This window comes from Brachycentrus maculatus, unplaced genomic scaffold (assembly GCF_059751285.1).
Source record: "Brachycentrus maculatus isolate JH-2025_06_01 unplaced genomic scaffold, ASM5975128v1 h1tg000657l, whole genome shotgun sequence".
Classification (NCBI taxonomy): domain Eukaryota; kingdom Metazoa; phylum Arthropoda; class Insecta; order Trichoptera; family Brachycentridae; genus Brachycentrus; species Brachycentrus maculatus.
Window position 1 is genome coordinate 540,544 of NW_028281392.1, and position 27,439 is coordinate 567,982.

Consider the following 27,439-nt stretch of genomic DNA (forward strand, 5'->3'; position numbering starts at 1 on the left):
CACGCACTGATTTTTTGAGTCTACTAACTTGTATTTTATTGTTTTCAAAAAACATTTTAAAAAATTGTGACAATTGTTTTGGCTAGTTATGGCATTTTCAAACGAATGTTTGATTTAACATTTTAACATATTATATTATATGTTTATTTATTTATTAGTTTAACAATATCACACAAAATCATTGGCAAAATATTATTATAAAATACTAATTATATCATATATACTCCTTCCTGGCTCCATCCCAACTTATCATCTTTGTAGACTGTCGGAGTCAGCTCTTCTCGTCCTCAGGTAGGTACTTCTAACATATAGGCCGTGCCTTTGAATCATATTATCTTTATGCAGCATCCATTAATTTTTTGGTCTTCCTCTAGATGTCTTTCGAAGAATCCATGGCAATTGTCTGTTTTACAATATGTTCAGGTTCTCTGCGTCCTATGTGCTCATACCATTATAATTGCCTTTCCTCGCCTTACTATTGATGTCTGTTACGCCTAGGCTTCCACGAATTTGTGAACTCTTTATTTTGTCTCTAAGGGACACTCCAACTGACCATTTAGGGATTAGCATTTCAGCAGTTTCTAATTGCCTAGAGTAGGTGCCATACATCTTCCAGCATTCGGGGCAATAGAGGAGTTAATTATATCATTTAGTGTCGGGTTGTGGTCCCGTGGTTAGTGTCGCAGACTCTTGTCAGAGTTTCTCGGTTCGAACCCACTATATCACAATTTGATACCTATTTCTAATAATGAGCTGCTTAGGCTCACAGAAATAGTATGAAATTTAAATATTTGTGTGAATAATAAAAACACAAATATTTCTCTTTTAAAAAAAATAATAAATTTAAAAAAATTTTAAAAATTCATATTTTTTTCTTAACCCTTGTGTACATATTTTTTAAAAAATAAGTATAAAAAATCTCAAGTGTGGAATTTATGTAAGTAATTAGTTACAAAAACGAAATGTTTTTATTTTTTACGAATTTCTGAAGGGTCTTGGCCTCATAAGAGGCTCATTTTTATTTAAAAGAGCAGAATATGGAATTGTATCATTTTTATGATAATGTCATAAATTAAAATAAATTACACATTTAGGTAATATAAAATGTATTTTTTTACTCCAATATGACAAAACATTGCAATGAATATGAGTATGTTATAATTTACTGAAAAAGTTATACATAATTATATTATAAATGAACAGATTTTATATGCTTGGATTTTCAAAACACCCTACGTACAATGGTTCTGTGTTACATTGTTTGCAAATGTAACGAGTTTTCCTCATACAGCCATTTTGTATCGGATTATTTGAGTGATCAAGCAAGTCAAACTAATTCACCGTAAAGAAATTTGTAAGATATGTACTTTTTTAACAATTTAGCGGAACTATTGACACAACTATTTTTAAAACCTCGTTAAAGTTCTTTGTGTTTAAAAACTAGACTCTCATAGCGTTATGTACTGCCTCACAGCCACTAAAACATAGTAATAGCAAAAAGATGATCAGAAGTCTGCCGACAGTTGAAATTATTTTTCAAATTTGCATTCTATCAGTATGGACTAAACAGATATTCCAGAAGCTATAACTCAAAATTACTGAGCGTATCAAAAACCAAATACACTTGTTCAGCAAAATCAAAATAGCTGAGAAGTCTTAAAATATATAAAAAATATATTATTAAAGAGAAATAACCAGCAAAGCCGCTATTTTTAGAGACTTGTCTGCAGATAGGATAGTACGGATAGGGAAGGTTAATGTGAAAAATACATCTCAAACACCCAGACCAATCGAAAATATTTTTTTCTTGAATTTATTTTGCAATTGACGAGAGTCGATCCCGCGACGCTAGTTTCGCAGTCGAGCGTCTACCCAACTACGCCACGGCGCCTGTTATTGTTTTCTTCTAATTATTGTTTATTTACTAAGAATATTCGAAAATAACACTGATATAAAACAAGGGGGATAAAAACAAGTAGAAAAATCGAATCTGCTGCTCATAAGTACTTACTTACTCGTTTGAGATGAGAACGCGCAAATTTTCCGCCAGCGTTTTCTATTTCAGAATCCATTTTAAAAAGTACTTACCAAGCGCAGTAGTCGAGTTCCATGGTACCAAACACACGCACTGAGAGAAAAATATTCCTCGTTATGAATTTTCGTACGAAAGAGGACACGTCATTATCATTAGAAAACCCGCGTGTGCGCGTGGCTTACAAGACAACCATAGATTATTTCAAATCATTCATTGACAGAACTATACAAATTGTCTGTGGACAGAACAGCATTGACAGTTACCTTAACCTCAAATTTTAATCTGTATAGAACCGGCTCACGTGCTACGTGTTGACGTCGTATTTTGTTTGTATTTCTATAGCCATATATTAAACTTGTGTATTATTCTGTCCCGGGGAATATTTTTTGTATATCTCTCTCAATTCTATATTACAAATACAGACATGGCTAAAATAAAGAGTAAGAAAATTTCGAAGAAGGCGAAACCTGTAATCGTCGAAAAAGCACCAGAACTTCCTGTAGCAACTCGCTACTCGGACGACCCAGCCCCTAAAATGGTAATTTGTCAATTATGATTCATTTAAATAAATAAATAAATTTATATAATTTGACAAGTGATCTATTTTTATATTATCACACTAACTTGTCACACAGGTAAAATGGATAAACAGACAACGAGTACTGGTGTTTGCGTCTCGAGGAATCAACCATCGCCATCGACATCTCATGGAGGATTTAAAAAAGCTGATGCCCCATCACAAACCAGAATCCAAAATGGAGCGGAATAAAAACCTGTTTGTCGTGAACGAGATGTGTGAAATGAAAAATTGCAACAAAGCCGTCATGTTCGAAGGGCGTAAAAAGAAAGATCTCTACGTTTGGTTTTCAAACATTCCCAATGGACCCTCCGCCAAGTTCTTAGTAGAGAATTGTAAGTATGAATCCTAGCCAATATATTAGACTATTGATACAAATATATGCAACTTAAGTACAAGTCATGGCTCCCTGTCAGCGCCACACTCAAAAACTAAACAGCAAAACTATCACAATTTTTCACACTAGCGCCATCTCTTGCCGCCTTCCTGAAATAAATGGAGTATTTTTACTGAAATTGAATCAATGACACGCTATTCCACTGCTCCGTAGTGTAGTGGTCAGCTCTTTTGGCTACCGTGCTGGAGATCTCGTAGACTTGCCAGATATGATCCTTAGAGTCTTCATTTTCGACACTCTAAGCTCATTTTTGTTGCCGCGATGTCCGTTCTGCATTTGATCCCTTGTCACGATAGGCCGCAAGGTTTATATATTTTAATTTTACTGCCGATCTTCAGAGTTTTTCCATGTAGAATTTTTCAGGCATCCTGATTTATTTTGTTGATGTTCCTATTAACCAGCATGTTGAAGAGCAGGATCGAAATCCCCCATACATGAATTTCAATTTGATAAGTTTAGTATTATAAGAGCTTCTCACTACATTTTTTTTTTAATCTTAGAAATAATATAAAATTTTTATAATTTCAAATCATTAAATGTTTCAAAATATTGTATCGGATAAAAATCACAATCAGTCGGTGCTGCGAGATCTATGTACTTATATATCATGATGTTCATTTTTTATCTTCTGGCGACATGTTTTTCTCTAATAAATGTAGTATTACCACAAGGAGAGAGTGAGACAATTAGATTATCCCTTTTTTGTTTGATCCGGTTTCCGGCCTCAGCACTTGGCGGCGCGTTAGAGAGGACGTAGAATCTGTGACTCGAGTTACAAGCTCCGTAGTACAATTTCCATACAAATATGAACTGGGTCTTTTGGCACCCCGCTTCGGATCGTGTGTAATTTTTGGATGAACAATTCATCTTCTTCACAACCACTCTGTCCTCCACAGCTGGATACAGGCATCTTCCCCTTCTTTCCATTTCCCTCGGTTGGTTGCTGCTTGCAGCCAGTTTCTACCCCCCACAGCGACTATGTCGTCGGCTTCTGGTAAAATCGGTCTAAATATGGACTTCACAAAAACAAAAATTATGAGTCCCGAAAACCAGATCATCTCTGTCAATAATGAAAACCCACAAATAGTAGATGAATACATATATCTCGGACAGAAGATAAAACTGGGCAATTAGAACCAAACGGCGGAGCTGCCAAGAAGAATAGGACCGAGTTGGGTGGCTTTTGGCAAACTCAAACAGATTCTACAAAATAAGGAGATTCTGACCTGTATAAAAAATTATCAAAACGCCAAAGGTTAAATATAATAACTTGAAAGTAAAGAAATTTGTTTATTTTTCTTCTTCTTTTTTTAGGATTAAGTCCTGTCATTCTCCGGTCTGCTCCTGGAAGGTGGAAGACCAGCTATCCTTCCACCGTTTAGATAGTCTTCCTGGGGGTCTGATCCCGCTTATGCTGCTGTCCGCTACTATCCTCACCACTCGATCCGAACTTGCTCTTCCCACATGATTTCTCCAGAAATGTCTTCTTTCTCTTCCCCATCGCACAACATCTTCAACATCTCAGATTTGTCTTATTTCTGAGTTTCTAACTCTGTCGCGAAGTGTTAGGCCTGCAATGGGTCGTAGTCTTTATTTCGGATGTCCTAAGAAGGCTTTTCGTTCTCGCGGTGTCGGCTCTTGTTTCCATGCCGTATGTCAAGATCGGTCTTACGCAGGTCTTATAGATCCTCACCTTACTCTCTTTCAGCATGTATTTATTTCTCCATACAAAATTTTTTAAGCATCCAGCTACAGCAGAGGCCTTGTTTGTTTGTTTATTTTTCAGTATACACAATGGCCGAGCTCAAGTTCACAGGAAACTGCCTGAGAGGGTCTCGCCCACTGTTGTCATTCGATCCTTCGTTCGCATCGGAACCTCATCTCGCTCTAATGAAGGAACTCCTGATGCAAATATTTGGGGTACCGAAGCACCATCCCAAGAGCCAGCCCTTCATCGACCACGTGTACTCCTTCACTTACCTGGACGGCCGCATATGGTTCAGGAATTACCAGATCCTGTCGGAAGACGGAGCCTTGGCAGAGATAGGTCCTCGGTTCGTTCTGAACCCAGTGAGTTCTATTTTATCATGAAATTAATCCTTTATTTTAAATTTATTTTGGATAGTTTATGTACTGCCATTTTTGTCAAATATTTACCTCAAGGGAGCTTCACTGTGATTAATTTGTGGAAAAGATCATTTAGTTTTTAATTCAAGATTTACACAGTAGTTGAACTTATTAGTTACACCATACACAATGTTTGAAAATGATGCGAAATGCATCGAAACACGTGTCACATTAGATTTTAAGAAGTGGTATTTACTGAGTAAAACTCAAATTAAAAATGGATAGATATTACTATAAAGTGACTGCCAAATCAATTGATGAGATCATTTAATGATTAATATTTAAAAAGAGTAGTTATGTATGGTGATTTCTTCATTTAAATTTAATAAAATGCATGTAATAGAAAGAAAAAAACAACATTAATCTACTTTATTTTGACTCTATTCACATATTCTTAAGTGTTACAAATTTTTTGTTGTTGTAGAAAAATTTGTATGACGCAGATATTGAGATTATATGCGGGAAACGCTTAAAAGCATCTTTTATGTACTGTTGTTAGAGAGCTGGAGACGCTTATAAGCGTTCTATTTGCTTACTTTTGGTAGAGCGCGTGAGTTGCCTAAAAACATTGTACAGATGGAAATTAGGTTTGCAATTACTTGTGATTAGTATACTGAAGGTCAGGCGGCAGACTATCTGAGAATAATTAGGGTCAACTGATGAAAAAAACCGCCCGATACCAATATGTTAAATTGTCATGAATTGCAGGTTAAATTGTTTTCCGGATCATTTGGAGGAACCACACTTTGGGAGAATCCGGCTTACGTGAGTCCTTCTCGGTACCGCAGCTCCTTGGCCAAGAGGACTTCCTCCAGGTACGAGAACAGGCTGCAGCAGAAAGTGGAGTGCGAGGCCTCCCGGCCCGAGACGGCCTACCCAGACATACCGGGCATGAACATCTTCCGGGCAGACGATCTCCTGGAAGTCGCCAAGGAGGAAGTGGAAGGTGAGATATTATCCATCAGTACTTAATTACTTACTTCAGCCTTTTAATGTCCAGTATGGAACAAAACCCTCCCTCTAGGACTTCCACAGTTGTCTGTTGGACGCGACTCTCTTTCACTGCAGGCCCGCCACTTTTTTAATGTCATCGGACCATCTTGTCTGGGGCTTATCCACACTTCTATGCCGCCAGTCAAGCACCCTTTTTCGTCCATCTATCTTCAAGCATATGTGCCACATGACCTGCCCAGTTCAACTTTAGTTCTGCGATTCTTTGAGCCACACCTGTTACCTTGGTCTTTTCCCGTATCCAAATATTAGTTTTTCAATCCCCAAGGGATATTTTTAGCATCCTTCTCTACATTGCTCTTTGTGTTATCCAGAGTTTATACATATATCGCTCACTCCTTTCAAGAACGTCATAAATCAAAAATCGTAAATTTTCAGTTGACTTATAACTATGTAAAGTCGATACCATCAATCGCCGCCAGCCGAGTGTACATTTTCCGCTACTTGCTATATCGCTCACTCCTTTCAACAACGTCATAAATCAAAAATTGTAAATTTTCAGTTGTGCATGTTTTCGAAATGCCCAGAAAATGTACTACATCCCAGAAAAACAGGCATATTTTTAACTTAATATTTACCCGCTACAGGGCAGAAAGTGTTGTTTTTGCATTTTGAAGAAAAAGTATTATTTAATTTTTTTTAAAAAATACTTTTTTTTAAAATCTTCAGGTTTAAGCTAGAAAGATCTGTTGCACAGTAAAAAGTTCAATAAGTGGCTTGATATTTTTTTTATAATACATTGTATTATATTTTTAAACTTTAAAAACGTTCTCCTGAAATATCAAGTTTTTTGATTTTTGACGTTCTTGAAAGGAGTGAGCGATATGATTAATTTTGTTAGGGTAAATGTCTCGAATCCATATGTGAGCAATGGGAGTACAGTGCATGGAATGTTTACCTCTTCAGATGGATGGGAATGTTTGGGGATTTTAGGACTTTGATCATTTACCAAATGCAGCCCATCCTAAAGCTCTTTGCCTTTACAGTTTGGCTTCCATATTATCCCTTCCCAGATTGACAGTGTGACCCAAATGTCCATGTCTATCCATCAGTGTAAAGTTTTAAAATTACATCAAATAAATACATAATTAGATTGTATTACTTTTTCTAAAAAAAGAAGGCTCTATTACCAGGAGGGTTTCCTGCACCTGGTAATAGAGGGAACAAACGCCAGAGGTCGCCCACGCTGCGAATACCTTGAGGACTTAAACATGGGCTGTTCAACGTATGAGGAGCTGAAGAGGGTTTCGCTTAACCTTTTAACCGCGTTAACTTTGTTCCTGAGAGACGCCAGTGCGCGGCGGTATTTCGCCGTTTTTTTAATGATTACTTTCATCATGTATTTAGTAAAGAAACAATTTATTTTCCTAGACAAAAACGTTAAATGGGATTCATTGTGCCTTTTTGGTACTCTATAATACACTTGTGTCGCATTATTCTTGAAATATATCGTAATATAAACAAATAAGATCTTAACATAAATAAATCAAAGCACGCATCGTGCGTCACTCTTACCCACTGGCGATACGTAGCGTCGAGAGTGAGACAGAATAGGGCATGATTATGGCGCGGACTAATTACCGGCCTCAAGAAAAATCAGGGATCTGTTCTTTTATTTATCCTTGTGATGTTACAAATTATTAGTGAGATATTTCAACAGATGTCATAAGGCCAAGGATTGACGTATTATTTTATCCAAAGTTCCACACCATGAAAAAATCCCTCCAAGTTGAACTGAGGTTCGAAACTTGGAGCAAAGTAAAAACACATAAGCTTATGTCAGCCACGTATGGGGCATGTTTTGTGAAAACACATACGGTTATGCGAACTGCGTGGATCCGGTTAACAGACCGGAATGGTGAAGGATTTCATTTGAAGGTGTCATTTGTTGCTGCAGACCAATCCACAGGATTGAGACCACACAAAAAGACTTTTACTAATTGTTTGTATATTTTTTTTTTCATTTTTAGATGACATTAAAAAAGAGAATGAAAAAGAAAAAGAAGCGGAAATCAAGGCGAAAAAAGCTATGCACAAGATAAAAAAGGTAAAACCGTTTAAACCGAAACAGAAAAAGCAGGACAAGACAGACAAAAAAGAAAAGAAACCCCAATTCGCCATTAAGAGGAAACAATTTAAGGCTAAAAATAAGTTTGGGAATCGGAACAAGAAGGTGAAGACTGGAAAACCTAAAAAATAAAATTTATAAAATTTTTTGAATAAAAATATTTTTAAAGGATGTTTTTTTTTATTTGTTTTTATTTGATAACTAACTAACCATCACGCCGCTTCCCCGCAGGGGTAGGCGAGAGAATAGAACGCCACACCACTCTGTCTTGCAAACATTCTTCGCCTCTTCCACATTCATGCATCTCCTCATACATACCCGCCGATTGTTACGACTCCTAACCTGACCACTTTCAAGTATTTGGCATACCTGATCGTTTTTATTTGATCATAAACATAATTTTAAAACATAACAGTAAAACCAATTTATGAGGCGAATGTTGTTGGTAACTTAAGCAGAGGAAGACCGAGGAAAATTTCACATGGTTAAGTATTTCAAATACGTGAAAGTGATCTGGTGGGGAGTCACATTTATATTAGTATGTATTACATATACCGTCAGTGTGAATACCAGAAGACTAGCAACTGCGTTACTCCTTAAGTTGGCAAGCCTGCGTGGCGCGCTGTCATAGTCTGTGAGCGTGATGTGTACTCAAGTTTTCAGACAAGATCTTCAGTACTACTTGTATGAATTTTAAAAAATTGTAACTTTTTTATAAAATACAATATAACCCCCAATTTGGTTTGTAAAATGTCCAATTTGAAGTGAAAAACCATATTATACATATTGAATATTACTTGGTATTCTTCACTCCTCCGAGAAGACTAGCCGAACCAATGTGCCCCCATGCAGTCGCGGGTCCACTGGGTTTGGCAAACCCAGCACCACTCGTAGCCACATCCCGCCCTAGAAAAAGAATATCATGACTTTATAATTTATCTACTAATATATTACGGGGCTCGGGTATAATAATAATAATTATAACTCGTAATTAGAATGCAATCGGTTTATTCAACAGGTCGCTACAACAGTACAATGACAAGTGTGTGCAGTCTCCCCTGCATCAATCTCATAAGGGTATAACGTAAACATTCCCCGCGCACCTCCAGCGGGCGCTTGGGGTCATAGGTCCAAGTTCAAGCTGTTAGAGCTATTGCGCCGTAACAAATATATCTTCTTCTTCTTCTTCATCTTGTAGGCCTTGTGGCCTGTTTTTAAGAGGGATTAGCCTCCTGCGATGTCGATTCCCAACTGGGCAGCAGTTGAAGCCTGAGTAGAGTCATGATAAGCGGTGTTGCATAAGCCGTAGCTAGATTTCAGAGTCACTTGGACGTTAGGTAATTTAAAAATAAATAAATAAATAAATTCACTGTAATATTTATTCAATATTACCCTGGACTGGTACCTGAGGCGGAGGGATGATCAACTTTCCTTCATATGTTAATGATCCAGATAATACTGTGTTTATATGATGCAGTGCCCTATGCACCATTGGGGTGCGGAGAAGGATTTTGAAAAACCCATTAAGCAAAATTGATTGGACCAAATCCTAAATATAATGAACATGACTTCTAGACAGTCCGCCTGCGTGGTGTAATGGTTAGCGTGTTCAGCCACTGTGCTAGAGGACCCGGGTTCGATTCCCAGGGGGGGAGGATGAAAATAAATATTAGTGATTTTACACTATAACATTTATTTAATATTACCCTGGACTGGTCCATGAAGCGCGGGAGCGATCACCTTGCATTTATGTAAGTAACAATCAAGCTAACACTGCGTCGATACAATGCAGTGCCCTATGCACCATCGGGTGAATGAAAAAGAAGAATACCTTGTACAGACGATATGCATACACCCTCCATCCCTCTGTGTGGGAGTTCGGCAAGCCGGACAGGGTTTGGTTATCACACGGATGGTAGTTTTACTTGCTGCTTCCCAGCTGGCCTGTGCATTAAACAAATATATGGTCAGCTTTATATCGAATCTTCAGCCATTTTCTTATTGTATTAGTGCTGTAGAACGGGGCTACTTGAACTTTGATGTGTTACTTGAGCCCAGTACAAAAAAAATATTTAGATCGTGGTATCAATCGAAGTATCGTGACAATAAGTGTCACCTGTCAGGGAAACAATGAATCATGTCAATACGTTCATTATAACTAACTAAGTAACTAACCATCACGCCGCTTCTCCGCAGGGGTAGGCAGAGAGAACAGAACACCACACCACTCTGTCTTTGCAAACATTCATCGCCTCTTCCACGTTCATGCATCTCCTCATACATTCTTCTTCTTCTCCGTCTTATTCCTCATTGCTGAGGGTTGTGACCCTTGCAGAAGCAATGACTCTTCTCCAGTTATCCCTTGACTGCGCTGCACGTAGCGCTCCAACCACTGAGGTGCCTGCTGCTGCCTTAATTTGATCGGTCCATCGTGTGGGGGATCTTCCTCTTCCTCTCTTTCCCTCCAGGCTACCGATCACAACTAGTCGTTCCAGGCTATCCTCATGGCCACGCGCAACGTGTCCAAAGAACTGGAGAATCTGTCGGGTACAGATATTGGCCAGAGTCAATCCATCCAAGCGTAGTTCCTGGCGAATGGACTCATTGGTGCGTCTTGCTGTCCATGGAATTCGGAGCATGCGCCTCCAACACCACATTTCGAAGGCATCAATTTTTCTCCTTTCTGCTGCTTTTATGGTCCATGTTTCAGCAGCATAGAGAAAAATGGAGTGGACCAAGCTCCTGACAAGATCTCCTCATACATACCCGCCGATTATTACGACTCCTAACCTGACCAATTTTAAGTATTTAGCATACCTGATCGTGCCATGTTTTTCTCGGTCTTCCTCTGCTCCTTTTCCCAATAACATTCGCCTCATAAATTTGTTTTACCGCTCTTTCCTCACTCATTCATTATTGTAGACCAAATACAGTTCTTTTTTTTTGTACTGGGCTCAAGTAACACATCAAAGTTCAAGTAGCTTTTTACACACATAGATATTGAAAATAAACAAAGCTCATCATCAGTTCATACTTGTTCAACCCTGGCCGGGTCTATATTGTAAGCACAATCTCCTGAAGCCAGATCCGCTGTGTCCGCTTCTCCGCATTCCCCGATGTGGTAGCCTTGAAGACACTTAACGCAAAACACGTACTGCAAAAAAAGTTTTAAGACTTAATTCAATATGTGTATTAATTTAGTCCGCCTCCGTAGTGTAATGGTCAGCACGCTCAGCTACCGTTCTAGAGGTCCCGGGTTCGATTCCCAGGGGGGGTCAAATAAATATAAGTGATTTTTTCACTCTAAAATTTATTCAATATTACCCTGGACTGGTACCTGAAGCGGAGGGCTGATCACCTTTCCTTCGTATGTTAACGATCAAGATAACTATTGGTGAGATGAAAAGAAGTGAAGTTCTAGTGATTCAAGAACAATATTTCAAAAATTAGTTCATATATATATATATATAGAACTTCCAAGAATTTGAGAAGTATGGTTGTCAATAATGGAATAATGGGTAGAATTGGTGAATGTTACACGTGTGTAAAGTGATCACTAAAACCAGCCTGTGACCGTCGTGAGCCCCGTAAATGCCCAGACTTCCATATTCTTTTTTATCTTTGATGAGATGTCAAAAAATAATATATTTATTTTCAATTGGTCTATCTGTTTGCAATGTATTTTTCATATCTACCTTCGCTACCTTACTATCCTACCTGCATTTATTGAATCATCAAGGAATAGTGCAAAATACAGACTTACCCCACATCCATTTACACATGTAGCCTTGACACAACCCGCATCAATAAGTATACCCATCCCACAACCTAAGGACAATTTTTTTAAATTAATTTTAAAAGTTAACTAAAAAGCCTACATGCACAATACAGTATGAACGATCTTAGAATAAGAAATTATGTAACCTTTCCGGGAGTACAATAATTAATGGCCGACTTTCTCTGGGGAGTAGGTTCTTTTACATGATTTTTTTCTACAAAATCTATTTGTTTAAAAATAATAAATGTTGTAAAACATATATGGCTGACTAAGTATTGCACCCACCACTTAGTCAAGCTCGAATAAAGAGTTATTATTATAATAATTATTATTATTATGTCCGCCTCCGTTGTGTAATGGTCAGCACGCTCAGCTACCGTTCTGGAGGTCCCGGGTTCGATTTCCAAGGGGGGTAAAATAAATATTAGTGATTCTTTCACTGTCATATTTATTCAATATTACCCTAGACTGGTACCTGAAGCGGAGGGCTGATCACCTTTCCTTCATGTGTTAATGATCCAGATAATACTGTGTTTATATGATGCAGTGCCCTATGCACCATTGGGGTGCGGAGAAGAATTTTGAAAAACCCAAAAAAAAAATTGCTTAGCAAGAGCAGATCTGTCAGGAAGCCTAGATGCTTCTGTATCAGATCTGGGCATGCGGTGGGACAGCTTTCAATACCTTGGACTGGTACCTGAAGCGGAGGGCTGATCACCTTTCCTTCATGTGTAAACGATCAAGATAACACTTCGTTCATATGACGCAGTGCCCTATGCACCATTGGGGTGCGGATAAGGGTTTTATATATTATTATTATTATTATGAAGATAGAAATGATGTAAAAATTATATTTAAAAAAAAAAAACTTACTATATCCAGGTCTTATTTTATGACAAAATTACATGCCAATATCCACAGTTGTCATTGCTATACAAGTTACATCATAAAGGTGGAGACTGACCGGAGCATAACGTCGTAACATCGCTCGCGGCGAGCATCACCGAGCATCCGAAACTATGGATGGAGCGCTCGGCTCGGTGTACTGACTGCCTGAATGCTCGCATCGTAACGTGTTACATTACGAAAAAATGCTCCGGGCAGTCCCCCCCTAAACAACTGATGGACAGACTTTGACGCTCATTTATGTTGATACTCCCTTAAGGAAAATTTGCACTGATGTTCATTTATGTCTACATTCCCGGAAAGGTTAAAAATCAAGATAAACAGTAAAAAAGGTGGAAAAACAAATAATCAGCAAAAAAGATCATTAATGTAAAAAAACAAACATTAGAAAAACTATAATAAACGTAAAAACATTTATAGGGATATTAACACATCTTATGCAGAAGGCGAGTTTTAAAATCCTCAGTCCACCAATCGCTGTTTGCGGGAGACTGTAATCACAATTCTGCTTATTATATTGCAATATTTAAGGTTTGTAGTGCTACTAACAGGACAGGACAGACAGGACCTCACAAGATGGACCCAAAGAATTTTACGATGGAGACCTTGGGAGAACAAAAAAGGCGTCGGCAGACCCCAAAAGAGATGGTCCGACGACATAGTCGCTGTGGGGGGTAGAAACTGTCTGCAAGCAGCAACCGACCGAAGGAGATGGAAAGAAGGGTAAGATGTCTATATCCAGTGGAGGCCAGAGGGCTCATGAAAAAGAAGAAAAAGAATGATACGCTGTCGCAATTATGTACGTTATGCAGTGGAATATGCCCGCATCACTCAATAACTTACGCTGAATAGGCCCCGCATGAGATGAGTTGATAGTAAAAGTAAGAAAATCACCAATCAATATAAATTTCGTTATGAAATTCATTTTTAAACGAAATAGACAAATGTAAATGACAATTAACAATTGATATAATATTTATAAATACCTGGTTGAGGACATAACACACCGCCTGACTGTAATACGTATTCTTCAGCAGCAAATCGTTGATATTGTGCATACTGCAACACAAATTTTAAATAATCCATATAAATATTTTTATAACAAAATACAAACAAAAAAATTTATGAATTACACGTGATAGAAGTAAAACTTATTAAAAAATAAATATCAACACCCAATGGTGCATGGTGCACTGCATCATATTGACGCAGTGTTATCTTGATCATTACTTACCATATATGAAGGCAAGGTAATCACTCCTGCGCCAGTTCAGATCACTTCAGGGACCAGTCCAAGGTAATATTAAATAAAATATTTGAGTGGAAAATCAATTTTTCGAACTATTTTTCACCCCCTCCTGGGAATCAAACCCGGGAAGAAATTACTGTCCAATTATCGATTAACAAATGGCCACCTAAGAAGCTTCACTTACAAAAATAAAACAACAAAATGTAAGTCATCACTTCGGTAGTGTAAAGGCAAAGGGTATATCTGTCTCAGACCAAATTATACAGGAGAGCAAAAACAAACTAGTGAAATTAAATAACTCATTTGTTTTATTATCGATAAAATTAAGAAAGGTGTGTTGAGATGGTTTGGACATGTAGAACGAATGAGTGAGGAAAGAACGGTAAAACAAATTTATGAGGCGAATGTTAGCGGGAAAAGAAGCAGAGGAAGACCGAGAAAAACATGGCACGATCAGGTATGCCAAATACTTGAAAGTGGTCAGGTTAGGAGTCGTAACAATCGGCGGGTATGTATGAGGAGATGCATGAACGTGGAAGAGGCGAAGAATGTTTGCAAGGACAGAGTGGTGTGGCGCTCTATTCTCTCTGCCTACCCCTGCGGGAGGCGGCGTGATGGTTAGTTAGTTAGTTAGTTATTTGTTTTATTTATGTATTTTAATATGTACATATCTTAATAACATGAAATAAGTATTGCAACTACAGCTGTATCTTTTTGCCAGATTATGGAATACACTATTTTAGACATTTTGTAGAACAAACATAGAAAATGAAATTTTTTACAGATATACCCCTTTGCCATTACACTATCGACTTGTAGTATGCGTGTTGTAGTATGTATTGCTTTGAGGATTGCGAGGAATGATTTTAACCGGATCCACGCGGCTCGCAAAACCGTATGTGTTTTCACAAAACATTCCCTGTACGCGGCTGACATAACCGTTTGTGTTTTTACTTTACTCCAAGTTTCGAACCTCAGTTCAACTTGGAGGGATTTTTTCATGGTGTGGAACTTTGGATAAAATAATACGTCAATCCTTGGCCTTATGACATCTGTTGAAATATCTGACTAATAATTTGTAACATCACAAGGATAAATAAAAGAACAGATCCCTGATTCTTGAGGCCGGTAATTAGTCCGCGCCATAATCATGCCCTATATCTGTCTAGCCCTATATCGTCAGTGGGTAAGAGTGACACACGATGCGTGCTTTGATTTATTTATGTTACGATCTTATTTGTTTATATTACGATATATTTCAAGAATAATGTGACACGAGTGTATTATAGAGTACCAAAAAGGCACAATGAATCCCATTGAGCGTTTTTGTTTAGGAAAATAAATTGTTTCTTAACTAAATACATGATAAAAGTAATCATTTAAAAAACGGCGAAATACCGCCGCGCACGGGCGTCTCTCAGGAAAAAAGTGAACGCGGTTAAAAGGTTAATGAACAATTTATAGGCCTTGCTAACTATGCGCTGTTAACACATTGTTTGCGGGAAAAGCTTGAAAGCATCTTTTACTAACTGTTGGTACAGAACGGGAGGGGCTTATAAGCATTCCATTTGCTTACTTTCGGTAAAGCGCGAGAGATGCCAAAAAATATTGTACTGATGGGAATTGGGTTTGCCAATACTTGTGATTAGTATACGACTCCAATTAGTGTACTTATTTTAGTATATTATTTCGAGAAATAAAAAAATACTTTGTGTTCTGATCCACTCACATTTTTATTAACCAACTAGTTTCGGCAACAACCTGTTGCCCTCTTCAGGGTTTATTTATTACTGAAGAGGGCAACAGGTTGTTGCCGAAACTAGTTGGTTAGTAAAAATGTGAGTGGATCAGAACACAAAGTATTTTTTATTTCTCGAAATAATATATCAATCTGATCCACAAAGTTAATGCTTTCAATATTCAAAACATACTAATTTTAGGGTCGGGGTTGATGAAAAAACCGCCCGACAACAATGTGTTGAACAAAATACGTATGAAAGATGATTGGAGTGATAGAATATGAATGACACAACAATGTGTTGAACAAAATACGTATGAAAGATGATTGGAGTGATAGAATATGAATGACACAACAATGTGTTGAACAAAATACGTATGAAAGATGATTGGAGTGATAGAATATGAATGACACAACAATGTGTTGAACAAAATACGTATGAAAGATGATTGGAGTGATAGAATTAATATGACACAACAATGTGTTGAACGAAATACGTATGAAAGATGATTGGAGTGATAGAATATGAATGACACAACAATGTGTTGAACAAAATACGTATGAAAGATGATTGGAGTGATAGAATATGAATGACACAACAATGTGTTGAACAAAATACGTATGAAAGATGATTGGAGTGATAGAATATGAATGACACAACAATGTGTTGAACAAAATACGTATGAAAGATGATTGGAGTGATAGAATATGAATGACACAACAATGTGTTGAACAAAATACGTATGAAAGATGATTGGAGTGATAGAATATGAATGACACAACAATGTGTTGAACAAAATACGTATGAAAGATGATTGGAGTGATAGAATATGAATGACACAACAATGTGTTGAACAAAATACGTATGAAAGATGATTGGAGTGATAGAATATGAATGACACAACAATGTGTTGAACAAAATACGTATGAAAGATGATTGGAGTGATAGAATATGAATGACACAACAATGTGTTGAACAAAATACGTATGAAAGATGATTGGAGTGATAGAATATGAATGACACAACAATGTGTTGAACAAAATACGTATGAAAGATGATTGGAGTGATAGAATATGAATGACACAACAATGTGTTGAACAAAATACGTATGAAAGATGATTGGAGTGATAGAATATGAATGACACAACAATGTGTTGAACAAAATACGTATGAAAGATGATTGGAGTGATAGAATATGAATGACACAACAATGTGTTGAACAAAATACGTATGAAAGATGATTGGAGTGATAGAATATGAATGACACAACAATGTGTTGAACAAAATACGTATGAAAGACGATTGGAGTGATAGAATATGAATGACACAACAATGTGTTGAACAAAATACGTATGAAAGATGATTGGAGTGATAGAATATGAATGACACAACAATGTGTTGAACAAAATACGTATGAAAGATGATTGGAGTGATAGAATATGAATGACACAACAATGTGTTGAACAAAATACGTATGAAAGATGATTGGAGTGATAGAATATGAATGACACAACAATGTGTTGAACAAAATACGTATGAAAGATGATTGGAGTGATAGAATATGAATGACACAACAATGTGTTGAACAAAATACGTATGAAAGATGATTGGAGTGATAGAATATGAATGACACAACAATGTGTTGAACAAAATACGTATGAAAGATGATTGGAGTGATAGAATATGAATGACACAACAATGTGTTGAACAAAATACGTATGAAAGATGATTGGAGTGATAGAATATGAATGACACAACAATGTGTTGAACAAAATACGTATGAAAGATGATTGGAGTGATAGAATTAATATGACACAACAATGTGTTGAACGAAATACGTATGAAAGATGATTGGAGTGATAGAATATGAATGACACAACAATGTGTTGAACAAAATACGTATGAAAGATGATTGGAGTGATAGAATATGAATGACACAACAATGTGTTGAACAAAATACGTATGAAAGATGATTGGAGTGATAGAATATGAATGACACAACAATGTGTTGAACAAAATACGTATGAAAGATGATTGGAGTGATAGAATATGAATGACACAACAATGTGTTGAACAAAATATGTATGAAAGGTGATTGAAGTGATAGAATATGAATGACACAACAATGTGTTGAACAAAATACGTATGAAAGATGATTGGAGTGATAGAATATGAATGACACAACAATGTGTTGAACAAAATACGTATGAAAGATGATTGGAGTGATAGAATATGAATGTAGAATGTTTGAGAAAAAATTATACCTGTTGTTCTGTTAGGAGTTTGAAGTGATGAATTTCCTGGATCAATGAGTTCTCACAGCCGGCGGGACAAGGCAATGTGTAGCCATACTCGGGATGGATCCAGAATTGCCTGTCTTGTAATCTGTTAAATGTTCAATATTCATAATCAAACAACAAAAGAAATTACGTAATACATAATTATTTGTGAATTTTGTATTTATAAAACATTTTGGCTAAGCGGTTTTCCAGTCTTCAACAATTCAGGTAAATCTACTGTATTTTAGAAATTCAGGGTTAATAAATCGCTCATCCTTTCAACAACGTCATGTATCAAAAATCGTCCATTTTCAGTTGTGCATGTTTTCGGAATGCCCAGAAAATGTACTATATCCCAGCAAAAGGGGCATATTTTTAACATATTTACCCGCTACAGGGCAGAAAGTGTTGTTTTTGCATTTTGAAGAAAAGGTATTGTTTAATTATTTTTTTAAATATACTAAATATATTTCAAATGGAGAAAAAACATTCAGGTTCTACCTAAAAAGATCTGTTGCACAGTAAAAAGTTCAATAAGTGGCTTGATATTTATTTTTAATATACTTTATTATATTTTTAAATTTTATAAACAATCTCCTGAAAAATCAAGTTTTTTTTATATATGACATTGTTGAAAGGAGTGAGCGAATTGAAAATGATATATTTAGATACAAGTACTACCTGGCTGAACAGTATAACCGGAAACATTCCAAGCAGGTCACATGGCCGGAGTTGCAAGGGAACACCAAAACAGTTTCACTACAATATCAAATAATTAAAAGAGTAGTCTTACAATAATTGAGGTAATACGAAAGTATAGCAATGGGGAAAATGGTAGACATTTACACAGTGTATAGAGTGATGACTTAAGCCAGCCAATTGCAGGTTATAAGGTCTCTGTTAACCTTTCCCGTATTGATCCAAAAATTACACTTGATCCGAAGAAGGGTACCAAAAGACCTCAGTTCATATTTGTATGGAAATCATAGTACGCAGCTCGTAACTCATCAGCTGAGTCACAGATTCCACGTCCTTTCCAGCGCGCAGTTGAGCTCCGACTAAGCGAGAGCTAGACGATAAGTGAGAGGCCGGAAATCAGATCAAACGAAAGAGGAATAATCTAATTGTGTCGCTCTCTCTAATTTGTGGTAATACCACATTTATTATGTTGAAAAAAATAACATGTCGCTAGCAGACAAAAAGTTCGAGAGACTTGCTTTTTCGTTATATAAACATATTGTTTGCGGGAAATGCTTAAAAGCGTCTTTTACATACTGTTGGTAGAGAGTGGGAGATGCTTATAAGCGTTCTATTTTCTTACTTTTGGTAGAGCGGGAGAGACGCCAAAAAACATTATGTATGTATACTGAGGGTCAGGCGGCATACTGTCTGAGTATAATTAGGTTCGGGGTTGATGAACAAAACTCCCCGACAACAATGTGTTAATATATAAGCAAAAACAGTCTTTTATTGGAATATTTATGGTTTCTAGTGACATATGTCCGCCTCCGTGGTGTAATGGTCAGCGTGTTTAGCTACCGTGCTGGAGGTCCCGGGTTCGATTCCCAAGGGGGGTGAAAATAAATATAAGTGATTTTACACTGTAATATTTATTTAATATTACCCTGGACTGGTTCCTGAACGCAAGAGTGATCACCTTGCCTTCATGTAAGTAATGATCAAGATAACACTGCGTCAATTCGATGCAGTGCCCTATGCACCATTGGGTGCGGATAAGGGTTATAAGTAAGTGACATCTGTTGAATTTTCGATAGATCCAAGTATTCAATTATTAAAAATAGGAATCAAGTTGTGGTAAAGTGGTAGATCAAACCTAGAAACTCTAAACCAGAGTTCGCTATACCAACCACAGGACCACAGCCTGATTCATCATAGTACTGTATTGAGTTCTTATAACGATGAAGATAAACGATCATTACAAACCTGATGTCCTCACAAGCTAGACAAGGGATTTCTTTGTGGTTTGGTTTGATGAGGTAGAGAGGAATGGCTTGGTCCTTCTCCCCTTTAGTGACATGTTCGGAACACTTGAAGTAAAATTCTGCAAAACTGGGCCCCGTTTCATGATGTAGCTAGAATTAAAAATTGCAATTAACACATTGTTGTTAGGACACATATAAAAACGATTTTTCTTGATTGTGCGTAGGAAGCGGGACGCATATAAATACGTTTTTCCTGAATTATCTTGTTGGTTGTTTGCGGCACTATTACTAAGTTGTATTTTACTAACAAAAACACATAAAAAATTAATGTTGTGACAATTGTTTCGCCTAGTTATTGCATTTTCAAACGAATGTCTTTCATTACATTAATTTGAAAATGCCATAACTAGGTGAAACAATTACAAGTACAAAAATATTATATTATATTAATACAAAAAAAGATCCCACAAAGGCATGGACTGTGTGTGGGTATACATTTTATTTCAGATTATAATAAAGGCTACTGGAAATAAAATAATAGATATCAAAAAAATTTATAGATTAAAAGTGCTAATATAAAATATTGGGTTGATGCAAAAGTTTTGACCGTTTTTTACATATTTTTTTTTTAAATTTTTTTTCTTGTGTATTATTTATTTAATAAATTATATAATTTCCATCAGTTCTTATAACCTTCTCCCATCTTTCTATCAACTTATTAATACCAGTAGTATAAAATTCCGTGGATTTTAATGCGAAAAATGAAGTAAGGGATGTTTTTACCTGCTCTATTGAATAATTTTTTTCATCATTTAAATTTTTTGCAGTGATCGGAATAAATAAAAATCAGAAAGAGCAAGATCTGTAGAATACAGTGGATGCTTGATAACATCCCAATTTAACTCATTTAGCTTGTGTTGGGTCATCATAGCCACATGTGGTCGCGCGTTGTCGTGATGAAACACTGCCCCTTTTCTGTTTACCAATTCTGGTCTATCCTTTTGAAGGACCATGTTCAATTTGGATAATTGCTGACAATATCGTTCTGTTGTACTTATCTTATCATGTTCCAAGAGTTCAAAATACACAATGCCCTTATTATTCCACCAAACACAAAGTATAACTTTTTTTATGGATGCAAAAAATACCAAACGATGCAAAAAAGGTTCATGTTTTTGTCTCGCACTCAAAGCAATGCGCGTCGAAACACGATCCAATAAATTGGCAGCCGACAATTGATGAGGTATCCAAACGTCGTACCGCGAAACCATTTCCATACGCTTCAAATGTCTTAATGCGATTGTTTGGTTGACTCTCATCATTGACACAATCTCCCTGATGGTTAGACGTGGATTGGTGTCAATTATGACTTTTAATTCGTCATCATCAGACTTCAATGGCCGCCCGGTACGTGGTTTATCAATGAGTGAAAAATCTCCAGATCGGAATTTTGCAAACCATCTTCGTACCTGTCGAACTTTGATGACATCTGCTCCATACACTTCACAAAGGTTTTTGGTTGCCACACTCGCGGTATTGTCTTTACGGAATTCATAAAGTAAACAATGACGTAAATGCACTTTATCAAACGACATTTTAAAAAAATACAAGGGGTTATTACTGTACTCTGGCCAGGCCAAAACTGAATAGAAAGTAGAGGGAAAGCATCCTTTATACAATGGAATCATAAAAAAAGAAGATACTATTCATAATTTATGAAAAAAAAATTTTTAACCTGGGATCATAAAAAACGGTCATTACTTTTGCATCAACCCAATACAAATATTTGATTTCGACAGAAAACAAAAATTAAAAAGTTAGCAAATATGTACTATATGAGTTATATGTTTAAAAGAAAAAGGAACTTATCTGTTTTTTTAATAAATAATTTAAGGAAAATTTTAAATTTAAACAAACTTAAGCAATTAATGTCTAACATATAGTCTTTGTGGAATTAATTAAACAATTTTGGAGCTATGAAAAATGAGTGTCTTTGCGCGAGTCTGGATTTGCAAAAAGGGATTTCTAGTAAATTATTTATTCTTTGGCTAGATCTATTAATATTTTTAGGAAATAAATGTTGGGGCACAAAAACATGAGTCATGACCTTTGAGGTATCAGCGCCCTTGAGGTATTATTTTATGAAAATGGCGCTATATAATAAAAACCCTTATCCGCACCCCAATGGTGCATATGGCACTGCGTCATATAAAGGCAGTGTTATCTTCATCGTTTACACATGAAGGAAAGGTGATCAGCCCTCCGCTTCAGGTGAATAAGCTGACAGTGAAATGGCGCTATTTAAGTTATCCAAATTTATTATTATTAGCTACACATAACTAGGTGTTGACGTGACTGGGCGTTGTCCATTTGGTGTGATATATGGGCGGGGTGATAAGTTGGGTTACCGCGGAGCAGCTGGGTTGGTGCAAGCACTCTCCGGTGATCTGGGTGGGGCGCAGCACATGTTCCCAGTTCTGCGGGTCCTCGTGGACGGTGAAGGCGCCGCCGCCGCACTGGGCGCACCTCACCCGCAGCTTGCCCTCGCGCATCTGCTTGCACTGCCCGCACCACACGTAGAAGTGCGCTCGCAGCTTGCCTCTCTCTGTTGCCAACACCAACACAAACTATGTGAGCAAATGGAGGAAGCCAATATGAACACAAACTGTGTGAACAAATGGAGTAAGCCAACATGAACACAAACTATTTATTTATTTAATACATTATTAGATTAAAACCAATATTTTTAGCTTTTCCACTTTATTTTTATTTGACCAGCGACCGGGTTTCGTCGTTGCCGGCATCATCAGACTGGTGAGAGGCTTTACAAATTGTTATGTTATATATAAAACAAGGCAGGAGTTGATAACCATGATTTGATATAATTGTATTGAGAAATTAATTTAATTTGAGTGAATTTAAGTATTGTATGATATTATAAATGTTTTTTATTAAGGTTTTTTTGTATTGAGAGCACGATTTTATATAAAGTTATAATAAAAAATAAAAAAATAAAAATGCAAATCTATTATTAATTATTTAATTAATTAATTAATTAAATTAATTTCTCAATAAAATTATATCAAATCATGGTTATCAACTCCTGCCTTGTTTTAAATATAACATAACAATTTGTAAAGCCTCCCACCAGTCTGATGATGTCGGCAACGACGAAACCCGGTCGCTGGTCAAATAAAAATAAAGTGGAAAAGCTAAAAATATTGGTTTTAATCTAATAATATATTAAAATGCAATTCTATCACGAAGCGTCAGTGGATGGTATAAATCTATTTATTTATGGTTCACAATATATGAAAAACACATTGCAAGAAATGAAATACAGTGCAAGACAAATAGTTTGAATGTTTTTCATCAATTAGATGAGAACACAACAAACTTACAGAAACAAATAACGGTGCAGATTAAATACATATATAAAGAATAGAAATCAACTCTTTAAAATTAGGAAAATGCATATAATATAGCTGAACTTTGTTATCTGACAAATAGTCAATAAATCGCTCACTCCTTTCAAGAACGTCATAAATCAAAAAACTTGATTTTTCAGGAGAACGTTTTTAAAGATTAAAAATATAATACAATGTATTAAAAATAAATATCAAGCCACTTATTGAACTTTTTACTGTACAACAGATCTTTTTAGGTAAAACCTGAAGGTTTTTTCTCCATTAGAAAAATATTAAGTTTATTTAAAAAAATTATTAAACGATACCATTTCTTCAAAATGCAAAAACAACACTTTCTGCCCTGTAGCGCGTAAATATTAAGTTAAAAATATACCTTTTTGATGGGATATAGTACATTTTCTGGGCATTCCGAAAACATGCACAACAGAAAATTGACAATTTTTGATTTATGACGTTCTTGAAAGGAGTGAGCGAAATGTTATTAGATCGCCGAGATTTTTTTGTTAAAGGAATAACCCGCATAGCTTCTATTTTAGAGGCTTGTCTGTAGGTAGGATGGTGAGGATAGGGAAAGTAAATGTAAAAAATACATCACAAACAGACCAATTGAATAATAAATATATCTTGAAACTTTATAAAATAAAAAAAAACAACTTCCTTTTAACCACTTATTATTGGTACACTTTTTCCAACAGGTTTCGACAAGAACCTTGTCATCATCAGGGTTTTTGTACTAATTCTTAAACATTGAAATACTCAAAGTTAGATTATAGTTAATTACATTTCCCTTACGATGCCAAAAAATTCCACGCACTCCGTACACCATATGTAAGTGGTTAAAACAAAGTTATTTTATTTCATAAAGTTTTTAAAATGTGCCACAAAGTATCTGCAAAAAACATTCAAGAATTATCTTGAATTCATTTTGCAATTGGCGGGAGTCAAACCCTCGACGCCACTTTTGCGGTCGAGAGTCTACCCAACTACGCCATAGCGCCTGCGTCAGTGCCAGATTTGGCGGTGTTGTTGCTCCGGCTAGGAGCAGGATAGCATTATGTCTCAAATCTAGTGCTAGATGTATGACGTGATTATCATGGTCGATAAAAATTGTTTACAAGCAGCGATATGTGAATTTAAGCATAAATATTAACAGGATGTTCTCAATATTATTAATATTTAAAGCATTTACTTTGTGTTTAGTCATTTCACAATGTTCATAATATTATTAATGCACGTTTAACCTCGGCTCGTAACGCATGTTTGTGCCGCAACCTTTAGTGCATGTTGGTCTTCGGGTCGACCAAAAATCGCATGTGTTAAACATTTTTTGTAGGTAGTTTTAAGTATGTAAATGCTGGTGAAGGGTGGTATTGTTTGCATGCTGTGGTAGTGATTGTCCTGAGGAAGAGACGGGTATGTCTCGAAACCGGTAGACTTAAAAAATCTCGGTGAGTGGTTATATACTAATATTATTAACATTTTTGTAAAAAAATAAATAAGTATTAACAGGATGTTTTATATTTTTTTTTGCATATGACCAGATTTTTGTCCGTTATATCCAAAGTTTGTTCAATAGAGGTCTGTTACATCAAGGTTTTACTGTAATCATTTATTTTCATACTTGCTAAAAAGCCACAGCACTAAAATGATTAATTACCAGATTCTGCTACGCTGGCACGTTCCGTAGTAGTCAGTTGCAAATCGAGAAGAGTTTCCGAGAGAGGTTTGGATCCTTCTGATGGAGATTCCTCTTCTTGAAGAGTAGCGGACGATGCTCCTCCACTTTCACTATCTTCTTCCGTTTTACTTAAAACACGTACCTTCCTGGGCTTAACCCGAACAGCATGTATGATACTTTTCATTCCCAAATCGCATTCCTGCAAAGCAGAAGAATACTAAAATTAGCCCAAATGTGTATAAAAAGAATTGACATTAACATAGATATATTAAAGACTGAGTATTCACAGGAACTTAAAAGTAATTATAGAGACGCTTATAATGACATGATTATGATTGATTGGTTCAATTGTTTTGTTTTGAGACGGTTTGTTTTGTTGTCGTGTCTTCTTGAAATTAAAATACACTAATGAAAAGTTTATTTTCTCATTTATTTCTTTTAAATATGCTTCTTGTGCCTATTAATTATACCTGTTTATTGTTTTTACATTTTGCCATGTATTAGTTTTGGTTATTTACAATAGTCCGCCTCCGTAGTGTAATGGTCAGCACGCTCGGCTACCGTTCTGGAGGTCCCGGGTTCGATTCCCAAGGGGGGTAAAAATAAATATAAGTGATTTTTTCACTGTAATATTTATTCAATATTACCATGGACTGGTACCTGAAGCGGAGGGCTGATCACCTTTCCTTCATAAGTAAAACGATCATGATAACACTGCGTTTATAAGACACGGTGCCCTATGCACCATTGGGGTGCGGATAAGGGTTTTATTATTTTTATTATTATTTACAATAAAAACTTTTTTGTTACTTTATTATTTGTGTTCCAGTCTTGTTAACCTTAATCCCATGTCCCAAAATGAGAAATATAAATTACTCATCGGGAATATTATACATATGACTTATGTATGTAATATGTTTTGAAAAATAAATAAAATAAATAAATAAATAATATGGAAGTTATAATAAACAACGATGAATAAATTATTAGCTAATTTTAAAACGAATTTTGTCGACGATGATAATGCCATATATGTATATATGTTTTATGTATGCAATATGTTTTGAAATAAAAAAATAAATAAGTAAATAAATATAAGCGTCTATTTGCTTACTTTTAGTAGAGCGCGAGATATGCCAAAAAATATTGTATGGATGGGAATGGATCTTTGTCAGACGGGAGGAATATCTAATTTAACATACTCAACCTATAAAGGATTGTATTAGACTCGTGCAGTGTTTATAACAGCCGATATAATTAATATTTACATTCATCATTTTTTGGAAAATCTGCCTTCAAAACAACATTAAATTCGTAAGTTGGTAATAAATGACGTCACAGAAACGATGGAGTTATTTTAATATTGGTAGCATTGCTAAATTATTGGCCGCTCTATTTGTTGATGTCTATGGTCCACGAATACAACAAGAAGAACAAATATGGATCCTAACCAGGACACTGCAAACTGAGGAAACACATGACAATAATTGGACTACATGACTCCCCAGTATGCAGATTTTGTATGGAGGATAACAAAACACCAATCCACATTCTATATAACTGTGACGCACTCGCTCGCAAATGAAGTCACATCCTTGGAGGACCTCTACTGGACTCCGAGAAGGTGAAACTCCTACCACCAAGACAGGTCGTGAGTTACATGACTCATGTAGGTCTCGAGAGTGAGCTGTGATACAGAGGGAGGTGCAATAGACCTAATATGGTCGCAGTGACCTCACAAAAAAATAATAAATGCAATTCCTATCTAAAAAAAAAGATTTATAAAAATTCATTGCCATACCGCTATCACAGTGGAATCGCACAGTTCTTTCCCAGCTAGTATAAGCTTCATCTGGCTAGCTTCGAATCCTAATCGCGGAGCCACGACTTCTTTTACGTTCTTTATGTCCCATTTAGGGTCTAAATTTACAGACACAGTATTACCAGTATTAGTTTTCACATAAATACTTAGTGCATTTTTGGGGCCGGATATTTCCAAAGTAAACATGTTCATCACTTTGTAAAAGATGTTACATAAAAAATTAAAAATACTACTCATTGTGGAAAATTTATCTAAGATGCGCAATAAGTAATATCAAAAGCTGTTTGTTTATACTTTGTATTTAACGAATATGTAGCACCAAAATAGCGAGTATTATCTATTATTATCATTTCGCGGTTTGACAGATAACACAACCACAGACAATATTTTCAACTGACAACT

At 36.1% G+C, this 27,439-nt stretch overlaps 2 protein-coding genes across 3 annotated transcripts; one reads left to right on the forward strand and one right to left on the reverse strand.

Moving 5' to 3' along the window:
- The first annotated feature begins 2,258 nt into the window (after window positions 1–2,258).
- LOC148300782 (ribosome biogenesis protein BRX1 homolog) lies at window positions 2,259–8,384 on the forward strand. Its single transcript, XM_088274335.1, has 5 exons — window positions 2,259–2,573; window positions 2,671–2,947; window positions 4,796–5,079; window positions 5,845–6,082; window positions 8,118–8,384. Exons 1-5 carry the CDS (start codon window positions 2,460–2,462, stop codon window positions 8,345–8,347), a joined length of 1,143 nt encoding a protein of 380 aa, XP_088130461.1. The 5' UTR covers window positions 2,259–2,459; the 3' UTR covers window positions 8,348–8,384.
- LOC148300783 (E3 ubiquitin-protein ligase parkin-like) lies at window positions 8,376–27,439 on the reverse strand. 2 transcript variants are annotated; one of them, XM_088274333.1, is made up of 11 exons: window positions 27,017–27,439; window positions 25,195–25,414; window positions 22,518–22,714; window positions 20,111–20,259; window positions 18,848–18,925; window positions 18,152–18,272; window positions 13,886–13,958; window positions 11,979–12,043; window positions 11,250–11,369; window positions 10,047–10,159; window positions 8,376–9,121 (listed from the first exon to the last, which is right to left on the reverse strand). In XM_088274333.1, the coding sequence occupies exons 1-11, from the start codon at window positions 27,272–27,274 to the stop codon at window positions 9,040–9,042; spliced, it is 1,476 nt and encodes a 491-aa protein (XP_088130459.1). In that variant the 5' UTR covers window positions 27,275–27,439; the 3' UTR covers window positions 8,376–9,039. The 2 variants fall into 2 exon arrangements, with proteins under 2 accessions (XP_088130459.1, XP_088130460.1); XM_088274334.1 differs by lacking the exon at window positions 27,017–27,439 and having other exon boundaries at window positions 8,892–9,121; window positions 22,518–22,736; window positions 25,195–25,325.

Coding starts and splice junctions, on each gene's coding strand:
- LOC148300782 (XM_088274335.1), top strand. CDS start 2,460: ATGGCTAAAATAAAGAGTAAGAAAATTTCGAAGAAGGCGAAACCTGTA. Junction 2,574..2,670: donor ACGACCCAGCCCCTAAAATG/GTAATTTGTCAA, acceptor CTTGTCACACAG/GTAAAATGGATAAACAGACA. Junction 6,083..8,117: donor CGCCAAGGAGGAAGTGGAAG/GTGAGATATTAT, acceptor TTTCATTTTTAG/ATGACATTAAAAAAGAGAAT.
- LOC148300783 (XM_088274333.1), bottom strand. CDS start 27,274: ATGAGTAGTATTTTTAATTTTTTATGTAACATCTTTTACAAAGTGATG. Junction 18,926..20,110: donor CTAGCTTGTGAGGACATCAG/GTTTGTAATGAT, acceptor TTGATATTGTAG/TGAAACTGTTTTGGTGTTCC. Junction 18,273..18,847: donor CGGTTATACTGTTCAGCCAG/GTAGTACTTGTA, acceptor AACATTTAACAG/ATTACAAGACAGGCAATTCT.